Consider the following 20,347-nt stretch of genomic DNA (forward strand, 5'->3'; position numbering starts at 1 on the left):
AACTAGGGAAGTATATATGCATTATTAGCTTTTTAAAAGTTGTTCAGTAACACTTTTTTCCATTGATGAAGTTGCCATCCTTTATCCTATTTTGTTTTCAGTTGGAAAACATAATTCTTGTAACAATTGCCAACAGGGTGAATTCACTTGGGTATTGAATAAGAATTGAAAGTGAAGTTATGTAATCATTTTTTTTGTTGACTTCCCTGCTAAAATAATAAATCGGAACTTCTTGTGCTAGATTTTGTTGTGCTGAACTTGGAAAATGTGGGGAATACTTTAGTATTGTATGCATATTTTTTAAAAAAATATTTCATAGAGGACATTCAAATGAGATAAATTAAATTGCAAATTACAAATCAAGATTGAATTAAGGAAATGCTTTATGCTCATGAGGTTTTTACTTTTCAAAATTCAGTTTTAAAGTCTTGCATATAAAATATATCTCTTTAAATATAAAGAACCAGAATACTGCTGTAGAATTGTTCCCTGGACAATTTTAATTTAATTGACAATATTAATTAATTAAAGTTAGGCTGTTGGCATTTCTGGAGAAATATTTTTATTATTTAACTTTAACATACTGGAAAGAGATGGGTCTTGCTTGAATGATGATCTAAGAAACAAACATGTCCATTAATTTAAAATCACAAATTCCTTATTTAATTTACTTTATGAAGATAAATTAAATTACATTTCCAATTTTTTTCTAACAGACACTTCCGATATTTAGCATGTAGTAGTACTGTTAACCATCTAAAGTACACCATTATGTAATGAAATATAATGCAATATCATGGAATTAATTTCCAGGCTATATAAAGGAAGTTTAGTTTATTGTGAAATTTATTTTTCATCTCCTATTTTTTGAAGTATTTGGAAATTAGTTCATGCCTTTTCAATATTATTTATATCAGCAAAAAGAATTATTTAAAATAAAGCCCTTGCTGTGCTTTGTTAAGTACTTAACCCACCATCAAAACCCCTGCTGTATCTGCACAAACAATATCTGGAATTTGGCCATGGTTTGTATCCTTGCTTTAAATTTTTAGTTAATTTGAAGACAACTAAGCCAAGGATAATGGTCTAGTAAGAAAGATTGAAAAGATGGCACTAATATTGTCCCTCAAATGTAATAAGCCAGATATGTTAAGAATTCTGGCTTGCAGTTTTATAATATACATGGTAGATTAATCCATGTTCCTCAGCAGCACTTTTGGTCAAGTACATAAGGATTTTGGAAAGGAATCTACAACAGGTATTGAAAGTGAAACTCTCACTTCATTGTGTTATCTTTTTCCTGCCTCTTATTTGATGGAAAATATTGCTTATATTTGCAGGTAGGGAAGATTAATTAAACGTGAAATACATTCACATGGCATACTATTTTGGCTGGGGATTGTTGCTACATAAATATGAGAAACTGCCAAATTAAAAGACTGGCATAACATTTTATAAGACTTCTTTTTTGAGGAAATTTATTGTGCAAAAAATTATGTAGATAATATATTTTTATGAAGTTTTCCAGAATAAAGCACTCAGAGGTTTCTTGTAAAAAGTAATATTCTGGTAAACGTATACTCCATTGATTTTTTAAAAAAATGGTTATTGATACTTACATTGTCCTCAAGATATACTACTGCAGGAGGGAGAACTGGAACCTCTATTCTAGCCAGTCTTCTGAATTTCATCATTAAATTTGTTGATTTGTTAAGTTTAAACAGTAACAGCAGATTCCAGTTCTGCTGGAGGTGGTGGGAGAATATATCACATATATGTGTGAGCTTTTTTTGAGGAATCCTTTCCTTTTTCCAACAATAATAATACTTGGTAATACTTATTTCAATTTTTTTAGAAAATGTCTGAATGTATCCAGCTTTCATTTGCTGTTTGTAGAATTGGCATTTACACGGTAAGCATTATGCTGCATTTTGAATGCAATGTAGTTCTTGCTTGCGATGTAATTACTAGAATGTTAGTTACAGCTATCCCATGTTTAATAATGAAAGAAATTTAGCATAGGAAAAGATTCGTAATTTTGCAATTATGGTTTTACCATGTCTACTAAAACCAGTTCTTAAATATTAGACAAGTTTTAGGGATCCATATTTGGTTCTTAAAACAAAAGAAATGTTAAAAGAGAGTATTGAAATAAATGGGTTTTAAATAGTTATTTTCAATTATATTAATGCATTGTTTTTCAGCCTTGGCAATTTTAAGATTTCTAGACTTCAACTGCCAAAAGTGGGGGATGTAGTAAAGGGAACTTAGCACATTTTTATTTAAACATTCATATTCTTTATGAATTTACATCCATTGCTTCAGTTGCTTCAATACCATATCTTTGACTCGATCTTCAAGCATCTCATGCTTATTTAATTAGTGGAATTCAATGAATAAAAATGATACGCTCATAGAAATTCTCTAGAATTTTGGCATCAACTTACGGAATCGATTGTTTTGTAACAGTAGATGAAAGTTCAAAGGTATATCTACTAATGGATGTAAAGCCTTCCTTGATTATAATTCAGTTATTTGCTGACCAACTTGATATTATTCAGTATCTTCTTTTAGTTTATTGACTTAAGTAGTATTTTCTCTTTCTGGCTCTTAGCTACTATAAGTATATATTATATATACTTAAGTCAATAAACTAAAAGAAGATACTGATATTGTATTATATATGTATATATAAGTTATGATGAAAGATGAATGATCATAAATAGGACCATCCAATCCAGGAATGGATGTACTTGATGAACAGTGTGGATGTCTGCAAAGGCCCTTGCCATCCATGAGCCATGGATGAACCTGCTCTTCAGGCAAGTTCCAGCCTCATCCATGACCAAGGATGGAAAATCTTCCCCAAATCTTCAGCAAAACGTTCTTGCTAGAGATGAGCTTGAGTCCATTTCCAGATACGAAACAGAACCTTGCTGGCTAAGCAAAGTGTGGTCATTAAGTGCTCATTGACTTTGCTTGTCAGAAGTCAGTTGGGAAGGTCGCAAATGGCAATCCCATGACCCTGAGACACTGCAACTATTGCAAATAAGACGGTTGGTTGCCAAGTGGCAATTTTGAACATGTGGCTATGGGAATGCTGCAACGGTCATAAGTACAAGGACTGAAAAGTGAATCACTTTTTTCAATGCTGTTGTAACTTTGAATGGACGCTAAACAAATGGTTATAAGCCCAGGACAACCTGTTACACTTATCACAGTGGTGATGTCAATAGAGCCAGGAATCCTTAAGCTAGATTTACAAGTAAATGAATGTTACTTAACATTAGGAGACTCCATATTTCCAAGTGTCTGCTTATTACTGCTAGCACACAAAAAGTAGGAGCTAGCCTACTTGCAAAGACCTATCCCTTTAATTTTCTCTGTTCCTCAAAGGGAAGGGGAGGGAAGGTAGAGAAGGATATCTAGCACAAGGAATAAACATTTTTAGCAAACTAGTGTTTCTTGAAATAAGCAGGGAAGGGTTCGGGATCGCCAGGACATCTCTGTAAATTTGACTGGGGAGGTTGAAATGCCTCATGGAAGATGGTTGTGGGAACCACTTCATAGATATGCTCTTGAAATCACCAGTATTCCAACTTAACTCCAGGGAGTCTTTACTTTTATTCCTAGAGCTGTCCAAGGTCCTGCAACTCCTGACTGATTCACTTGTGGAGCTACCAAGAGGTCTCTTTCATATTCCCTGGGCCCTTTTTTAATTAAGAAAAACAAGTCTATGCAGTATTTCAGGAAGAATATTAAGTGTCGAATTAGTGTTCAGATTTTATCTTGAGTTCCCACTTTTTTTGTTCAGGATTATTTCTGTATAGGCTATTAGAATGGGACACATGCAGTTAGAGTTGTATTAACTCTTATGTGCTCTCTCACATCTAATGGGGGAAGATATTAAGTAAACAAGGGCTTTTCTGCTTCTCAAATTAAGATGGTACAGAATGAAGTTAGAAAGCCTACTCACTTTCCTTCTTTGAATATTTGTCATCTCTTTTACCAATAATTACTGGCTTTGGGGTGGCCAAGCCTTGTTTGTGCTCAGTTAAGCAATTATGATTTATTTTGCTTATATTGAGATGATTTTCCATTGTCTTATATCATAGGATAAAGAAATTGTATTGCCAATATGGCAGACCAGGCAACTTCTTTATTTAATTTATGAGTACATTTTAATAACATCTACTTACTTTGCTTGTCTCACCTTCACATGCACTTTATTTTGCCAATAAAAATTGTAAATTCTGGTGAATAACTGTGAGAATAGGGCATAGTTACCCATTTACTATGCAGGGCACGTTGCCTTTTGCTATACTGTCCTGCAGTATGTAGACAATATGCCCCATCACCAATTTTAAAGTAATATAACTTCTGTGTTTGGAATGGCAATATTCTTTGTCCTGATTTTGATTATGTGTCATCTAGTTGGTATCCTAAGTAGTTTTTAAAAAAGTGTCTGGCCCCTTAGTCATCTATACAATTAAGACTGGTTCAGATTCATTTTGAGTACAGAATTAAACTTGAAAAGAGAATGACTTTCTCAAAGTTATCTGGTGAACATATGGCAAAATAAAAATTGTACATTGTTCTTACAATTCCAAGGCAATAATTTCATCATCTGGACTATACATAATAAGAGGTTCAAAAGTTTGGAAGTTTCATGTTCTAGTAAATCTTTAGTGAAAATTTCACATTGCTTGTACACAAATACAAAATTATAATTAAATTTCTTCTCTGGGACCCATTTCTTTGTTTTACAGTTATGAAAAGATGAATGCAACTAAAACTTGTTTCTCCTACCCAACATAGAAGTGACAAAACAAAGTGACTTTTCTAAGGTCGTAATATAATTCTGTGCTAACAAGAAAAAAATGGGTTGACTTTCAGTGAAAGTTGGTTGTTTAACAATACTGAGCCATCTATCTCATATTTTTACACTGGTAGTCAGTTAAGCTAGATCAATTTTTAAGACAAAGCATCTTTAATATAGAAGGTCTAGCAATTGCTGCTTTTTCTGATTATATAATTTAAATAATAAAATGTTAGTGCCTAAACCAACTTCATATTTATATCATAGTCCCCAAATTTAGGAGCACTTTAGCTTGATTCAGAGCTTTCCCATAGCTTGTCCTGGATAGGAAATACGGAAACTCCATGTTAAATTTGATACTGTCCCTGTGATAGGGTACCATAGAAACCACAGCTCATGTTCTTACCCCTCTTTTATTTAAATTTCCAGGGCACTCTGATAACTTTTACTTGTACTATCTGTTAAACAACCAAGATGAATTAATTTTGCTATATTATGTGTAAGCTTTCACCCACAAATAGTTGCTAATAGTTCTTATTGTTGGGGGATAGTTTTGTTTTGTTCATTTTATTGAATGTACTTTTATTGATCAATGACTGACATAAAATTTCTGACTGCCACTGATAAGCAATGGCTGTCTAGAGCTTCAGGCTATGGGTTTTCCTATTCCATCTGGAGGTATCTGGAATTTGATAAAGTATTTGCATATAAAATATTCTACCTCTAAATTGTGAACTGCTTCCAAGTTTTTCACTATAACAAAGATGTGGTATATATGCTTTTGGAAAATTTGTAAGCTTGATAATCAGTACCATCCTTTTGTGTTGCTTTTGCCCAGTTTGGGAAGAACATGATGACTTTCCATTTGAGACTAAAAGGAACACCAGAGTCACCTTAAGTGCTGAGATTGATTTTCATATTTCAAGAATTCTGTGATTCTTTTAGCTATACATAAATAGCTTATGTAAATTAGAAAACAAAATTCATATATTTACTTGTATCAGTAGCTTTGTTTCTTGTAAATTAATAATTTAGTGAACTGCTGTAGTACTAAAAGCTTTCCTAACATATTCCAGAACATATTAGATTTTAGTTCTTTTACTCATTTAGACAATATTGCATTTCTTTAGAACTAATGAATATCTACTATGAACTTTCCTAATATACTGTATTTTCCAGGAGTATTATATTTTAGTTACTATAAATTTCGACCAGTTATTTGTTATATTTAGAACTGACATTGGAAAATGTATGAAAGAATCATTAAGAGGGAACTTAGAAAACCTGTCATACAGTCCAGAAATTGAAGTGCAAGGAAGAAACTCAAAATAACTCACCATGATATTATTTAATATAAAATGGGACAGAAAAAAATGGGCAGGTTTTCAATATTCTTTTTTTATACTCAAAGTTACATTTCTGGAATACTCATGATGTCTGTTCCTTTATCTGACTTACCTTGCAAGACTGAGAAGAATTGTTGTCTGGACCCAAATCTGTATTATCTGGCTCAGGCATCCAGACTGCATATTGACAGATCTCCAACTCTACCCTCAGATACGCTTTTTTCTGTTGAGTTCACCTTTGGTATATGAGTATTGAGTATGGAGGAAATAATGCAAGGCATAAAAGTGATAGAGATTTCAGCTTTGTGATCCTTGAGCAACTCTTTAATTTGCATTTCCAACTTTCAACTCATATCCTCAATTTGCATGCCATGGAGTAGTTAAAGAAGTGAGCTGCTGCTGCTGCTGCTTCTACCAATTGCAATATAAAAATAACATTGTAATGTTGGATAAAAGGAGGAAAGGACCCCTTAGAATGTTTAAAAATGTATAATATACAATTGAATTCTTTTTTTTTTTTTGGTATGGTAGTATGAATGACAGGAAACAAGTGCTGACTGGAAGCTTTCCTTCAGTAAGAGGTAATTCTTGGAAAAAAATATGCCAACAAAGTGTACATATGTTCAATTAATTCCCTAAACAGGATGTAGATATAAATAATTCAATACAAAAAAGAGTCTAAAGGAATTTTCTCACATGTTCTTTGTAAGCTGTTCTTTGTAGTTTCCTTGATGTCCAGCTTCAATAGTTTCTTGATATAGAGTGCTTATAATGCAATGATGAATGGAACAGAATCTTACAACAAATGTTGGCTGAAATCTAGTTCACAACTTTGTAAATGTTTTTTTTCTATGAAAGGAGTTTCTACTTTGTTCTTATGCTCAAAGAATAAAGAATATACCAAAGATGCTTTTTTCAAGAGGCAACTGGACTTTCTGGTTTTTCTTTGAAGATGTTTAGCTTCTCATCCAAGAAGCTTCTTCAGCTCTGACTAGATAGTGGGGAATGGAAGGATTTATAAAGAGGCCATCTATGTCAAGATTGAACAGCCCTCTCTCAACTCAGGGGGCAGGATATGACATCATCTATCTCCAATCTACAGCACAGTCCTTTCAACAGTTCCAAGATGGCTCCATGCCAATTTGTACCACTCAGGTGACCCTGATGACACAGATAAACCTCCAGGTGACCTTAATGACCCGCTAAAAGAATGTAAATGACCATCTGTCTGCAAGGAGTATAAATCCTTCCATTCACCACTATCCAATCAGAGCTGAAGAAGCTTCTTGAATGAGAAGTGAAATGTCTTCAAAGAAAAACCAGAAACCAGTTGCCTCTTGAAAAAAGTACCTTTGGTACAACAATGACTGGATGACTGAGTTGACTGAGAATTTCCATAGATATTCAAATTTCCATAGATATTCAAAGAAAAAAGAGAAGTTATAAGTAAAGAGTCCTTAGCAGTAGAAACGAATGGGTAAAATATTAAAATCATAATTCCAGTGAGAAAAGCAAAAAGAAAACAGTGTGGTTTTGTGAAGATTTGGAAACAAAAAAAGATACATGTAGGAAATGTGCTTTTTATGAATTTCTGTTCCATCTTGCTGAGCTTGATGCTTCTTGTTGTAGACATGTAGGAAGAGAACTATATTAATTTGTGGTGGCCAAAATCAGATAACACCTTTTCCAAGTAACAGATTTTTAGGCTAGGCACGTATTTATATTTTTTTGTGAAAATGCAGACAAAAAGTGAAGGATTGGACTAGAGGATAGTACACAAAATATTGTAGATCAGTTTGCAGAGAGAATGATATGTAAGCACTTTGAAAACAACGCAGTGATTTCTGGAACTTGTAATAGATTTTTCAAGAATGAGTCTTGCCAGAGTAATCTTATAATCTTAACAACATTTTTGAACCACCGAGTTAAAAAAATTAAATATAGAATAGAATTCTTTATTGGCCAAGTGTGGTTGGACACACAAGGAATTTGTCTTGGTGCAAATACTCCCAGTATACATAAAAGAAAAGATACAATTGTCAAGAGTCAAGAATCATAAGATACAACACTTAATGATAGTCATAGGGTACAATAAGCAATCAAATCATACTAGGAGAAGTATAAATCGTAAGGATACAAGCAACAAAGTTACAGTCAGACAGTCACAAGTGGGAGGGAATGGGTGATAAGGAGTGATGAGAAGATTAACAGTAATAGTAGTGCAGACTTTGTAATAGTTGAGTTCTATAATACATTGTGAAAAATAGGTGAATATATCTTGATTTCAGGAAAGAATTTGCAAAGTAGCCCATTACATTTTAGATACCAAATTAATTATGAAGTGGGAGACATAAATATTTATTGATATATATCTGCTATATATATATATATATATATATATATATATATATATATATATATATATATATATATATATATATATATATATATATATATATGTTTTCTTATATATATATTCATATATATTCTATATATATATATTCAAAGAGTCTTTATCAATGGTCCTTTATCAAATTGAGTTATCAAGTGAAAAGCCATGGGACTTATGCTGTACTCGCAACCATAATGAGATAGTACCAGATTTAATGACTGGCATGAAGAAATAAAGAGAATGACTCAAACTTTCAAATGACATAAATCAGATTAAATACTTAATACCCTGAAGACAGAATCAAAATAGTGTTAACAAATTACAAGTAGCCTTTTGTTAGCAACTAGTTTGTTTAGGGACTGTTTGCTATTTGTAGCAGCCACCCCACACCCAAAATTGCTTGTGTATGCCACTGTGCTAGGTCAGGCATCTTCCCTCACCTGGCAGCAGCCACTTACTTGCCTGCTAGTCTGCTTGCAAGCCACTGGGACTTGCAACTTCCTGCTGATTTCACCATTATAATTATAATTATTGGAAGCCAGCAGGAGGTTTCAAGGAAGTCCTTGGTTGGGGACTGCTGGATTTGCTGTTGTTAAAGGACATGGTTGCAAGACATTATGCTAGATATTTGCTAGCTTAAAATGTTTTAAATATGTATATTGTATCATTTTGTGCTGATGAACAAAATTGAAATGATGTCAAGTTGTAAAACCGAACTGGAATGGAATCATACAATTATACTACCTTGAACATGATCAGTCATAAACAATTGAACTGAACCAATAAAAATTTATAGTAAAAACACATGAGGTTACCTGATTGATTTGAAGTTAAAATAATTTATAAAAGACATTTGATTGTTTTAGTTCTTTGTAGAGTTGTTTTCTGTATTTTATATAGGATAACTGCATTCACTGGCTAACATCTTTGCATCAGTTTCATGAGGTTGCAGATAAAATACCATGATAAAGCAGCAATTGTACGCACTCACATTTCTAGCTTTTTCATATATTGCTTCAAAATGTGATGTACGGCAAACACATTTAATGAATGAATTAATATTCAGCCTTCTAGTATAGAATTTTCCACAATAATTTGATAGTAATTATATTGCAACAATAACAAAAAGTTCATGCAGCCAATTTCTATCACTAGAACTTTGCTTGTTGATCAATCAGGGTTCTCAATTTAAAAAAAAATACCCTAACAAAGGGGTCTGCAATCTTAAGCACTCAAAGAGCCACTTGGGACCATTTCCCACAGAAAAAAACCCCACTGGGAGCCACAAAACCCCTCTCTCTTTGTATCACTCTCTCCCCTACTTTCTCCCTCTCTCCCTATCTTCCCCCTCCCTCCCTCTCTGTATCTGTCTCTCTCCCCCCTCTATTCCCCGTTCTCCTCCTCTCTCCCCCCCTCTCTGTATCTCTCCCCCTTCCCCCCTCTTTCTCCCCTTCTCCCTATTTTCCCTTCTCTCCCCCTCTCTCTGTATCTTTCTCCCCTTCTCTCTTCCCGTCTCCCTTCCTCCCACCCCTTCTTTCTCCCCCTCTCTTTCCCCCTCTCTGTATCTCTCCCCCCTCTCTCTGTATCTCCCTCTCTGTTCCCTTCTATCTGTATCTCTCTCCCCCTCTCTCCTCCCTTCTTTCTCCCCTCTCTCCCCCTCTCTCTGTATCTCTCTCTCCCCCTTCTCCTCCCTTCTTTTCCCCACTCCCTCTCTCTCTTTCTCCCCTTCTTTCTCCCCTTCTTCCCCTCCTCTCCCTATCTTCCCCTCTTTCTCCCCTCTATCCCTCTCCCCCTCTATCTCTCTGTGTCTCTCTCTGTCCCTCTTCCTATCTTCCCCCCTCTCTCTCTGTGTATCACTCTGTGTGTGTCTCTCTCTTTCTCTGTGTATATCACTGTGTGTGTCTGTATCTCTCTCTCTCTCTCTCTCTCTCTCTCTATCACTGTGTGTGTCTATATCTCTGTGTATCTCTGTGTGTGTCACTTTGTATGTCTCTATCCCTCCCTCCCTCCCTCCCCCTTTTACTTCTTTCTAGAAATCCAGTTGCCAGCTGCGGCAGAGGCTTCCCTTCCATTGACCCTCCTTCTCCTCCCCTCTCCTTCTCCTCTTGCTGTGATGGGGCATGCGTGGGGAGACCCTCCTCAAGCGAGCACCAAAGCGCAGCAAAAGTGCATGTGGGGCGGCCGGCTGCTCGCTTGAGGGTCTTAACAGGACACGGCTTCTCTTGCACACTAAGGCTCCGGTGACCCTCCTCCCGGCTATTCCTTTTATTTCTTTTTTGAAATCTGGGCTGGCTGAGGAACAATCGCCAGCCACGGCAGAGGCTTCCCTCTTTGGCTCAGCCAAAGCAAAGTAAAGAGGCATGTGGGGTGGGCGGCTGCTCATTTAAGGGGGAGGTCTCCCCATGTGTACACATCTTTACATTCCTGCCATTTCCAGCCAGAAGGGTTGCAAGAGGGGGAGGAGGAGGGCCACCTGAAGAGAATCCTCTGCCACGGTCGGTGATCGTTCCTCAGCCAGCCCGGATTTCCAGAAAGAAAAAAATAAAAGGAACAGTCAAGAGCCCCAAAGAGAGCTTGCTGGCTTAGCCCAGCTACAGCTTTCTGAAGAGAGAAGAGATGCAGAGACAGGGTTGCCAGGGACAGCCCCTTTTCCTGCTGCCCTGAGCTTCTTAAAGCCGTGGCTGGGCATTGTGGGCCCGTCACCCGTTCCAACATTCCCCTCCTGGATCCCATTCCCACCCTCGTATTAGTGAGGCTGGCGTTGGTTGTGAGGCACGCCCAGCACCAATAAGGGTTGGAAGGTATGCCCAGCACCAATAAGCAGCAAGAGTGAGGCACCAGAGAATCAGCCCTGGCCACTTCTCCATCCCCCGCTGTCACCCTTACCGTCTAAGGCCAGACGAGGGAGGGCAAGGGGTGGGGCCAGCCAGTGATGGGACAGGGAGCCATGGGCCCAAAGAGCCACATGTGGCTCCGGAGCCACAGGTTGCTGATACCCGCCCTAACAGGTTCAATGACACAGAAATACAGAAGGGGTGGATATGATATACAACAGACCAAAGGATGGAGATTGGAATATGTACAGTTATTCCAATCATTGTTTGGGACCTCCTCAGTAATATTTCACACAGGCCTCAGGTTTAAATGATAGAGGTTTTGTGTCCTTAATATACCATTTCTTGAGTCTTCTGAATGCATCAAAACAATGATGATTCTCCAGCAGAAGGCCCATTTTCTGTAAGATTTAGTTATAATTCATGTATAATTCAGAAACAAATTGAGTATATTTATAATATTCATTTTTCTTAAACATGTGATAACGTCTTAAAATTGCTGCTTCATCGTGCTATTCTCTTTGTTCCAATAAATATAACACTTGAGGTCACCATGCTGTAATATTCAACCCATTCCATTGTCAAAATTACTAGAAGAGGAAAAAGAATGGTAGGCTGTAACTTTTTCCTGCCTTAGTTCAGCAGGAAGGACATGATTCCAATATAACTATTTTGGGAGCTGGAGATAGACTTTCTCAGCATATCTTGGATATAAAATAATCTGCTTTCCAAAAGTTCAAACCTTGTAAACTCTTTGCACATGGCATGGGACTCTGTGATGTCTAAGAATAGGTAGGATACCTAAGATATCTGGCAACCATTTTCTTATCCGATTGACCAATAATGTAGTGAAGAGTATGTTTTTTTTAAAGTTATTATAAAAAGAAGAAAGGAAGGAAATAGATAATTCCTGGATTGTATCCTGTTCAGTTTGTGTGTGTGTGTGTGTGTGTGTGTGTGTGTGTGAGAGAGAGAGAGAGAGAGAGAGAGAGAGAGAGAGAGAGAGAGAGAGAAGGTATGTATATTTAGTTATTTTAAAAGCCTCATATACTTGTGACTGCATTTATTTAATTGATTGGTTAAAAACATTCATAATTCTAAATAGTTGAACATTTATTAACCATGATGGTAGTATAGTGTTATGTGACATTGTTTTATTTCTGATATTAGGAGGGCTTGTGAACTTTTTAGAAAATGTCTGGAACATAATCTGAACTAAATGCAGAAGTAAGTACTGGAAGGAGAGGAGGTATTATCTGCCTGTCTACCTGCCTGCCTACCTACCTACTTTATCTACCTGTGTATTTGCCTATCTACCTATTTTTAGATATCACCTAAGTAGTTATTCTCCACGATATTCTGAAACCAAATTGCTCCTTTATATCTTCCAACAGTGCACCCAGCATCACTGTAATCAAGTTCACCCATAATCTTCTCCTTGCTTCCACGTTTCTCAGAATTATGGACTTCTCAAGAAACCTGGCTTTGATTGTAATAAAAATCTGGTTTCCTAGTGAGTGTAATGCAAACAAAATACTGCAAATAAATAAAACATACAGGAAAACATTGTTTATCATAAGTGATAGGGAAAAAAAGTATTAGTGGAATTGTGGCAGTAAAGCTATTGTGTTTAAAACAACATGATGCCTGAATTTAATATCCTGCATGCTCTTGACAAAATGTTGGGCCCAGATTTAGGCAGACTTAGAATAAATCCATTTAAATCAATACATTATTAATATATAGCCTCACTGTAAATGTAGTACAGTCATAAAAGACTTCATATTCAAAGCTTACCTCCAAAGCGTCTGAATACCTTTGACAATCTCACCATCAATTAATAGCAAAAGGCAGCTTTACTTGAAAAAGCTTACACCCTGCAATGTTACCTTTCATATTATTGGACAACATCTGCCCATGAGAAGGAGTCAACACATGGACAAAAATGCCAGATCTAGCCTAAACATCTGTCTGACTGTCTGACCAATAATAGCCAATAGACAATTGAATATTTTCTTGATGAATTAGGAGCAGGTAAGGTTTGGATAGTTGTATATTTTCAGTTGAAATCTGCCTTTAATAATAATACATTGTTTTTGTGAACGTCTATCTATACCAGATAAGCTACAACTGTTAAGCTGCTACTCTTATCATTTCATTATAATAAAAGCATAGCATGATAAAATATATTTTGAGGATAACAGGAAAGAAAACCCTATTCCCTCCCCCCCCAATCAGGAAACCTTAAAATGTTCTTTAAAATATCAGCTGGATCAAGGAAGTTTTGAACAATAAAAAGTTCAGGATGCTAAATTTAGACTCTCTATTCCACCACACTATGTGACCTTTCTGATATTTTCCTCATCCCTCTCACCCTGTTGCACTTTAAAAAACCCTTGACTTTTTCATCAAAGTCTCAGCAGTTTAAAATTGTACTATATTAAGCAAAGGACTGTTTAACATACTATAGTGTATAGTTTACAAACAACAGCTACACAGCATCATCTATTGGACCACTAGAGGGTGCAATTTATTTTTAATTGAGCAAGTACCATGAGCTGGAAGATCTCTAGGCAGTGTGTGAGTTAATATAATGCAGGCAGTTTAAAATGCTTTAAAATGATGTGATATGTGAAAATACAGGCACAAACTGTTTTCATATTATTGAGTTTGAAAATTTCATATTCTTCCTTCATTACTCATTAAAATTGTTACAGGGAACATGTGACAGGTATAAGGTGATGGCTATTTTCTTCTTCTTCTGTTTCTTTGTGTGTATAGAACAGGAAGCTTATTGCAAAGAAAAATGTGAAATCTCCATGCATCCATAGTTCGCAGTTTTAGAACTTCTTAACCAGTAAAGAATAGTTACTTTCATATATGTGCTGAATATGCCACTTAGTCTGGTAACAAAACATTTGTAAGCAAACACCCAAACTCAAAAGAGCACCAATAATTCCATAGTTACTTTATAAACCAAATGTATATGTTCACTGCTTATTAATATGTATACAGGATCCAATCTGGGTTAGTCACCAGGAACAGAGGTTTAGTCTTCTGAGTTTTCAGACTCATGCTAGAGCCCATCCTCAGGGAGCTTCTCTCTTACCAGATTGGGTGGCTGGGAATCCTAGGGAAGGGAAGCTGGGAATTCTAGGTTGACATAGTGGGTTATGATGAAGAGTCATTGCCAAACATTTTTAGTTCTATTTTTTTTGTCCTCTACTCTTTCCATGGCATATGTATTTTGAACTCATGGTTGTAAGCTGAACTAATGATTGTAAACTGTCTAGAGTCACCTCTAGGTGAAGTGGGTAGCATATAAGTGTGTGTGTGTGTGTGTGTGTGTGTGTGTGTGTGTGTATTCCTTTGGGGTGGGGGATTATCCAATCATCTGAAAGCAGATATCTGACTAATAACTGCTTTAAGAGGAAAGATTGAATTTTTGGCAAGTGTGTTATAATGCACAATAATTATTCTTTATGGATGATAATCTGGAGATTCCTTGATGACAGGATCCTAGACTTTGCACTAAAATCCAACCCTTACAAGAATCACTGGCTTTATCTTTGAATTTTTTAGTTTCTTAACATCCATGGAGGGTTGAATAACAAAAAGGCAGCTCTTGCATCATGAAACACAATGCATGTTCCATCATTTTGGCATTATCATAATTAACTACAGATACTTCTGTAGGCAGGAATTAGCAAATTAGAATGGTGTAAAGCAGCATTTCTCAACTTCAGAGACTTTAAGCTGCGTGGATTCCAGGTCCTTGAATTCCCCAGCCAGCATCCTAAAGTTGATAAGGTTGAGAAACACTGTTGTAAAGCATTATACATGGAATTGTACTTAAAGACTATTTGGAAACTTGTTATTGCACAATTTAATTGGCAGTTTTTAATGGGGCAATTAAAGTTCATGTTGCATCTATGCTGACTATTGGCTGCTTGTACTAAACCAAAACCAGTTTAAGATGTTGAAGTACTTTTAAACAATAAGCAGATTGGAATCCAACTCCTTCATAAAGCACCTCTGCAAGATATGTCAGATTTTATTTTTTCCAAAGGCGGTTTTTTTCCCCCTTACAGACTCTTGAATGTCTTCATAAAAAGATTTGGCTGATAATAGCACTAAATTTTTTTCTTAGCACCAGATCAGGATTTCATGGTGCACAATTTAAACATGGTGCACAGTTTTAAAATATGGCTCTTTTTGCCTTTATTCATTTGTGGTTTTTATTAATTTAATCAATTACTTTATTCTGTTATGTTTATTGCTATATTTTAAGTTAATTTTAATAGCTGTATCCACAGTGTTGTAAATCTCTGAGGAAAGTTTTAATTAAGAGCAAGTAAGAGCTACTCTATTTAAATAAATTAGACATGGCTTCTCTCTATTCAGGTTGCCCCGAAGAAAGCAGCACCTGCTGGATATTCTCCTTCTTCAAGGTTTGTCAGTGAGACTGACCTTTTGTCTAGAGACTAAACAAGATTTGAACTCTCATTAAACAAACAAACTGCCAATAAAGGCTTAGTCTGAAACAGACATTGAGATGAAAAGACTGCTGGAAAGATGTGCCCCATTTTTAGAAATATTTTTTTTCCCGATTTCCTTGCTCAGTTGGATTTTTTCCAAGAGCTATTTTGTTATTTTAAAAAAAAAAAAATCTACCCAATTGTTTTATTTATTTATTTATTTATTTATTTATTTATTTATTTATTTATTTATTTATTTATTTATTTATTTATTTATTTATTTATTTATTTATTTATTTATTTATTTATTTATTTATTTATTTATTTGATTTGCCAATTGTTTACAAGATAATAAATATAAGTGTATACATAGTTGTGAATATATGAAATGGGTACATATAAGAAAAATAAAAGAATAAGAGAAACAATAGGACAGGGACGGTAGGCACGTTGGTGCGCTTATGCACGCCCCCTACAGACCTCTTAGGAAAGGGGTGAGCTCAATAGTAGACAGTCTAAGGTTAAAGTTTTTGGGGTTTGGGGAAGAGACTACAGAGTCGGGTAGAGTATTCCAGACATTGACCACTCTATTGCTGAAGTCGTATTTCCTGCAATCAAGTTTGGTGCGGTTAACTTTGAGTTTGTATCTATTGTGTGCTCTTGTGTTGTTATGGTTGAAGCTGAAGTATTCATTGACAGGTAGGACATTGCAATGTATGATTTTATATACCATGCTTAAATCAGACCGAAGACGGCGTAATTCAAGGTTTTCTAGTTCTAGAATTTCAAGTCTGGTGGCATAAGGTATTCTACAACGAGTAGAGGAGTGGAGAACTCTTCTTGTATACATTGTTGTCTGTGTTATTTATCTGAACTTGCAAACAGGTAACAAAACTGTAAAGAAAATTAAACTGTAGCTGTAAAGAAAAAACATGGTCATTCTACAGCAGATATGATAGCTGAAAAACCATGAAAGGAAATTCTTCCATGGTGGATCATTTGGTTGTATTTTTAATTGTATAAGAAATTACACTTAAAAACCAGCTCGCTAATTAATTTTGACATAAATTCATTTACTTTGAATTATTTGCAAAGGGAGGGGAATTAGTTAGAGAAACTGAAATACATGAAAACGACAACATGATTGCATTAATCAAAAACTAAGGCTAAACTTTAAGCATTGTGCTTTGCTGTTCACTGAAAAAGGCTACATGTGTTCCCTGTTACCAGGTCAGTGACTTTTTTAGAGGAACCCACCCACCCCATTTCTGAGAATATGAAGCATATCTGGCCTTTTCCCCTATACTTTAGCGTTACTTGAAAAAAGTATGGAGATTTATTGGTGAGATACTGGTGATGAGTGTTTCTGATGAGATACGGTAAATGATTACTTAATCTCGGCATTTAATTGAATACAATTACTGGAAAAAAAGAGTCATTTATGTTGATGTCTGTTGACAAATAAAAAAATTGCTTACTTGTCCATTTGTGCCTACTTCTATTTTAAATTTGAATGATCATGGTTGAGATGTAGCCATAGGTTTTGTGTGTGTGTGTGTGTGTGTGTGTGTGTGTGTGTGTGTGTGTGTGTGTGTATTTATAATATTAGTTTTATTTACCAACAACATTTCTTTGTTACTCTCAATGGTATCTTCATGGTGGTAATTCTGGAAGAGGTTAGATCTCTTTGTGTGTGTGTGTGTGTGTGTGTGTGTGTCTGTCTGTCTGTCTGTCTGTCTGTCTGTCTGTGCTTGAATGCCTATGGTATTGAGAAGACAGTAAAAAAGAGGGAGATTGCAAAAGATAAGTATAATTTCCAGATTGTTCCAGTCTGCTCTTCTACTGCAAGTATTATATATTGAGTTGAAGTTTACTTACAACGTTTGAAAACCGATTCAGATACATTGGAAAGTTTCAGAAGGTCTGAATACTGAAAGGGATATTGTGGGAATTGATATATATATCTGAGAAGAAATTAAAGGATTGTTTAATTAATAAGAAATTAAACAATAAATGAATTAATAATTTAAATAATAGCATTAAAAAAAATCATGCCAGTGATTTATGATTCAGTAATAGCCAAGTATTTGGGTTTGGGATACTATATTTTCAGATTTTTTTAAATATATTTTTTTGTGAAAAAGATTTTAGAAGATAATTGATTACAAACTAAATATGAGTCAGTAGTGTGATGTCACTGCTGAAATGCAAATGTATTTTTAGGTTTTATGAATAGAAATGAGTAACAGTTTCACTTTATTCTCATTGATCAGTACTATTGTATTCTAAAAATGATTCATATTAACTACAAAGATCCAGAGGTGGTTAAGGTACCAGGCTAGAAACCACATGAGTTCAAATCCTGCCTTAGCCATGAAACCAGCTGGGAGACATTTGGCCAGTCACTGTCTCAGCCCAACCCTCCTCACAGAATTATTGCGGAGAAAATAGGAGGTGGAAGGAATGCTGCGTATGTTTGCTGCCTTGAGTAATTTTTAAAAATTATAAAGGTGGGATACAAATAAATGGATGATCAGGATAGGGAATCCTACAAGGAGAATGGAGAAATTGCCATGTTTAGCCTCGAAGACAAAATTCAAGAAGTCTATGATTGCATTTTTAAAATTTCCAAAAGGATGTCACACAGAAGAAGGTTTGCTGTCATCCTGACCACAGGACACAAAATAATGGATTTAAGTTACATGAAGGCAAATTCCAACTGAATGTTAGAAAAACTTCCTAACAGTTTGAACAATTTGACAGTGGAACCAGTGACCCAGAGAGGTCATGGGCCTCCTTCAGTGGATGTGTTCAAGTGGAAGCTGGACCACCATCTGCCAGGGGTACTTTAATGTGAATTCCTGCACTGAGCCAAGGAGCTGAGTTCTGTGGTCTAAATGGGCTTTTCTTACTATGATTCTAAAACAGATATTTTTAAGATGTTCAAAATAATGTATGATTCTAAAACAGATATTTTTAAGATGTTCAAAATAATGTAGTTAAGTGTTTCAATAGTGGAAACACTTACCTGGAAAGTTGTTAAACTTTCTCTCCCTCGATATATTCATGAAGATGCTGGACAACTACTAGTTATAGATTTCATTTTTTAAATTTATCTTTCCTATCCCTTTGTTTGTTTTAATGGATATCTGAAAGAACCTATGAGGGGAAAAGGTACGATGAATTAAAAGAAAAAAGAATACAGTAGAAAAGAGATTCAGAGTTGTATAAAACTGAATAATTTTAGAATTAGCAGTAGAATAGTACTTTCTTATCCTTCTAATGTATGTATGCCATTCAGGGATACTGAGATGCTCTTTATTAGAAGGCTGCACAGAGCAATACATGGGCTCATTGGACTAAATGACTTTTCCAATTCTGCTGTTCTGAATCTGCTGGGACCAATATACTTTCCATTAGAGTGTAATAAACTAACTTTTCTAAATCTTCTAGTAAATGAGTTTGCATAGGGGAGGGGGGATGTGGAGTCTTATCTTTGTGCAAGAATATTGGCTAAAATAAAGAGTGGGAGAAATACCTGCAAATTAGATTACATAAATCTTAGGGCAAGCAAAGTCATCAGCTTTAATTCATTACCTCTTGAGAATACAGACAGAAAGCAGGTGCAAGAAAGATTAAATTCTTCTGTGGTGCGATATTCTAAATATATTTTCATTTGTTTAATAGACACAGAATAAAGCAGGAGATGAGCAATTAATTTTCTGAGAAACTGGGACTGTCGTGGAGAGCCGAACCAATAGGGTTGTGAAAGTGCATAGGCATACAGGCCTGCACATACGTAAATTGAAAAAAAGACCTTCAAAATAAAATGAGTGCAGTTTATTGTGTTTATGGCATATACTTCTTTACATTTGATTTGTAATTTCTGATCTCTCACACGTTGGCAGGCAGAGTCAAGCCAAAGGGCTGAATTGGCCCAGGGACTGTAAAATGCCAAGGTCTGGAATAAGGGCAGGGGAAAAGATGAACTGGAATGACTAATACAGGAAAATATGATTTATATTTTTCAGATATTAAGGAAAAATGTGTTCCTTTTTTATAGTCCTTCCCCCCTTTTAATTGCAGGATTTTAAACCTGAGTGTGGAAAACAATTCTTCCAAAAGCTCCTTCTTACCCCAGATATCAAAGTTCAATTTGTCTCAGGCAATTGTCTTGAGGCTAAAAATCAGGCTGAAGAGAAACATGTGCACCACCACCTCGAGTAGAGGAAAACTAAATGCTATCCATACCATCTATTGACCTAAAGAAATGCCATAATGACAAAAAGAATTGCTAATCTTATCTTGCTAATAGTTATTCAACTATGTGTGTCATGGTAGAGGAACGTGCAATAGAAACCTATTTCTGAATATCAGGTGAAATTCACCCCCTTTTCTCTTTGGATATTAAAATTTTTTTTTTCCTTTGGATGTTAAAAATATTTTCTGTCATTTGTGCATCATTCATTAAAAATGGG

The 20,347-nt window shown here is 35.5% G+C and overlaps 1 protein-coding gene across 8 annotated transcripts in view; it reads left to right on the forward strand.

The window, feature by feature from the left end:
- ARL15 (ARF like GTPase 15) overlaps positions 1–20,347 on the forward strand; it is a 158,188-nt gene that overhangs the window by 18,976 nt on the left and 118,865 nt on the right. For 7 of the 8 annotated variants that reach the window (XM_087958437.1, XM_026687388.2, XM_026687386.2 and 4 more), the window contains one exon: positions 1,856–1,912. The exons of the other annotated variant lie outside the window; for it this stretch is intronic. In XM_087958437.1, the coding sequence (XP_087814563.1) occupies positions 1,856–1,912 (57 nt within the window). The remainder of the gene's footprint in view (positions 1–1,855; positions 1,913–20,347) is intronic. 8 annotated transcript variants of the gene reach the window in all.

The sequence above is a fragment of the Notechis scutatus genome, chromosome 2, assembly GCF_049901735.1.
Source record: "Notechis scutatus isolate UNSWTSFEM ecotype Mainland chromosome 2, rNotScu1.2, whole genome shotgun sequence".
Classification (NCBI taxonomy): domain Eukaryota; kingdom Metazoa; phylum Chordata; class Lepidosauria; order Squamata; family Elapidae; genus Notechis; species Notechis scutatus.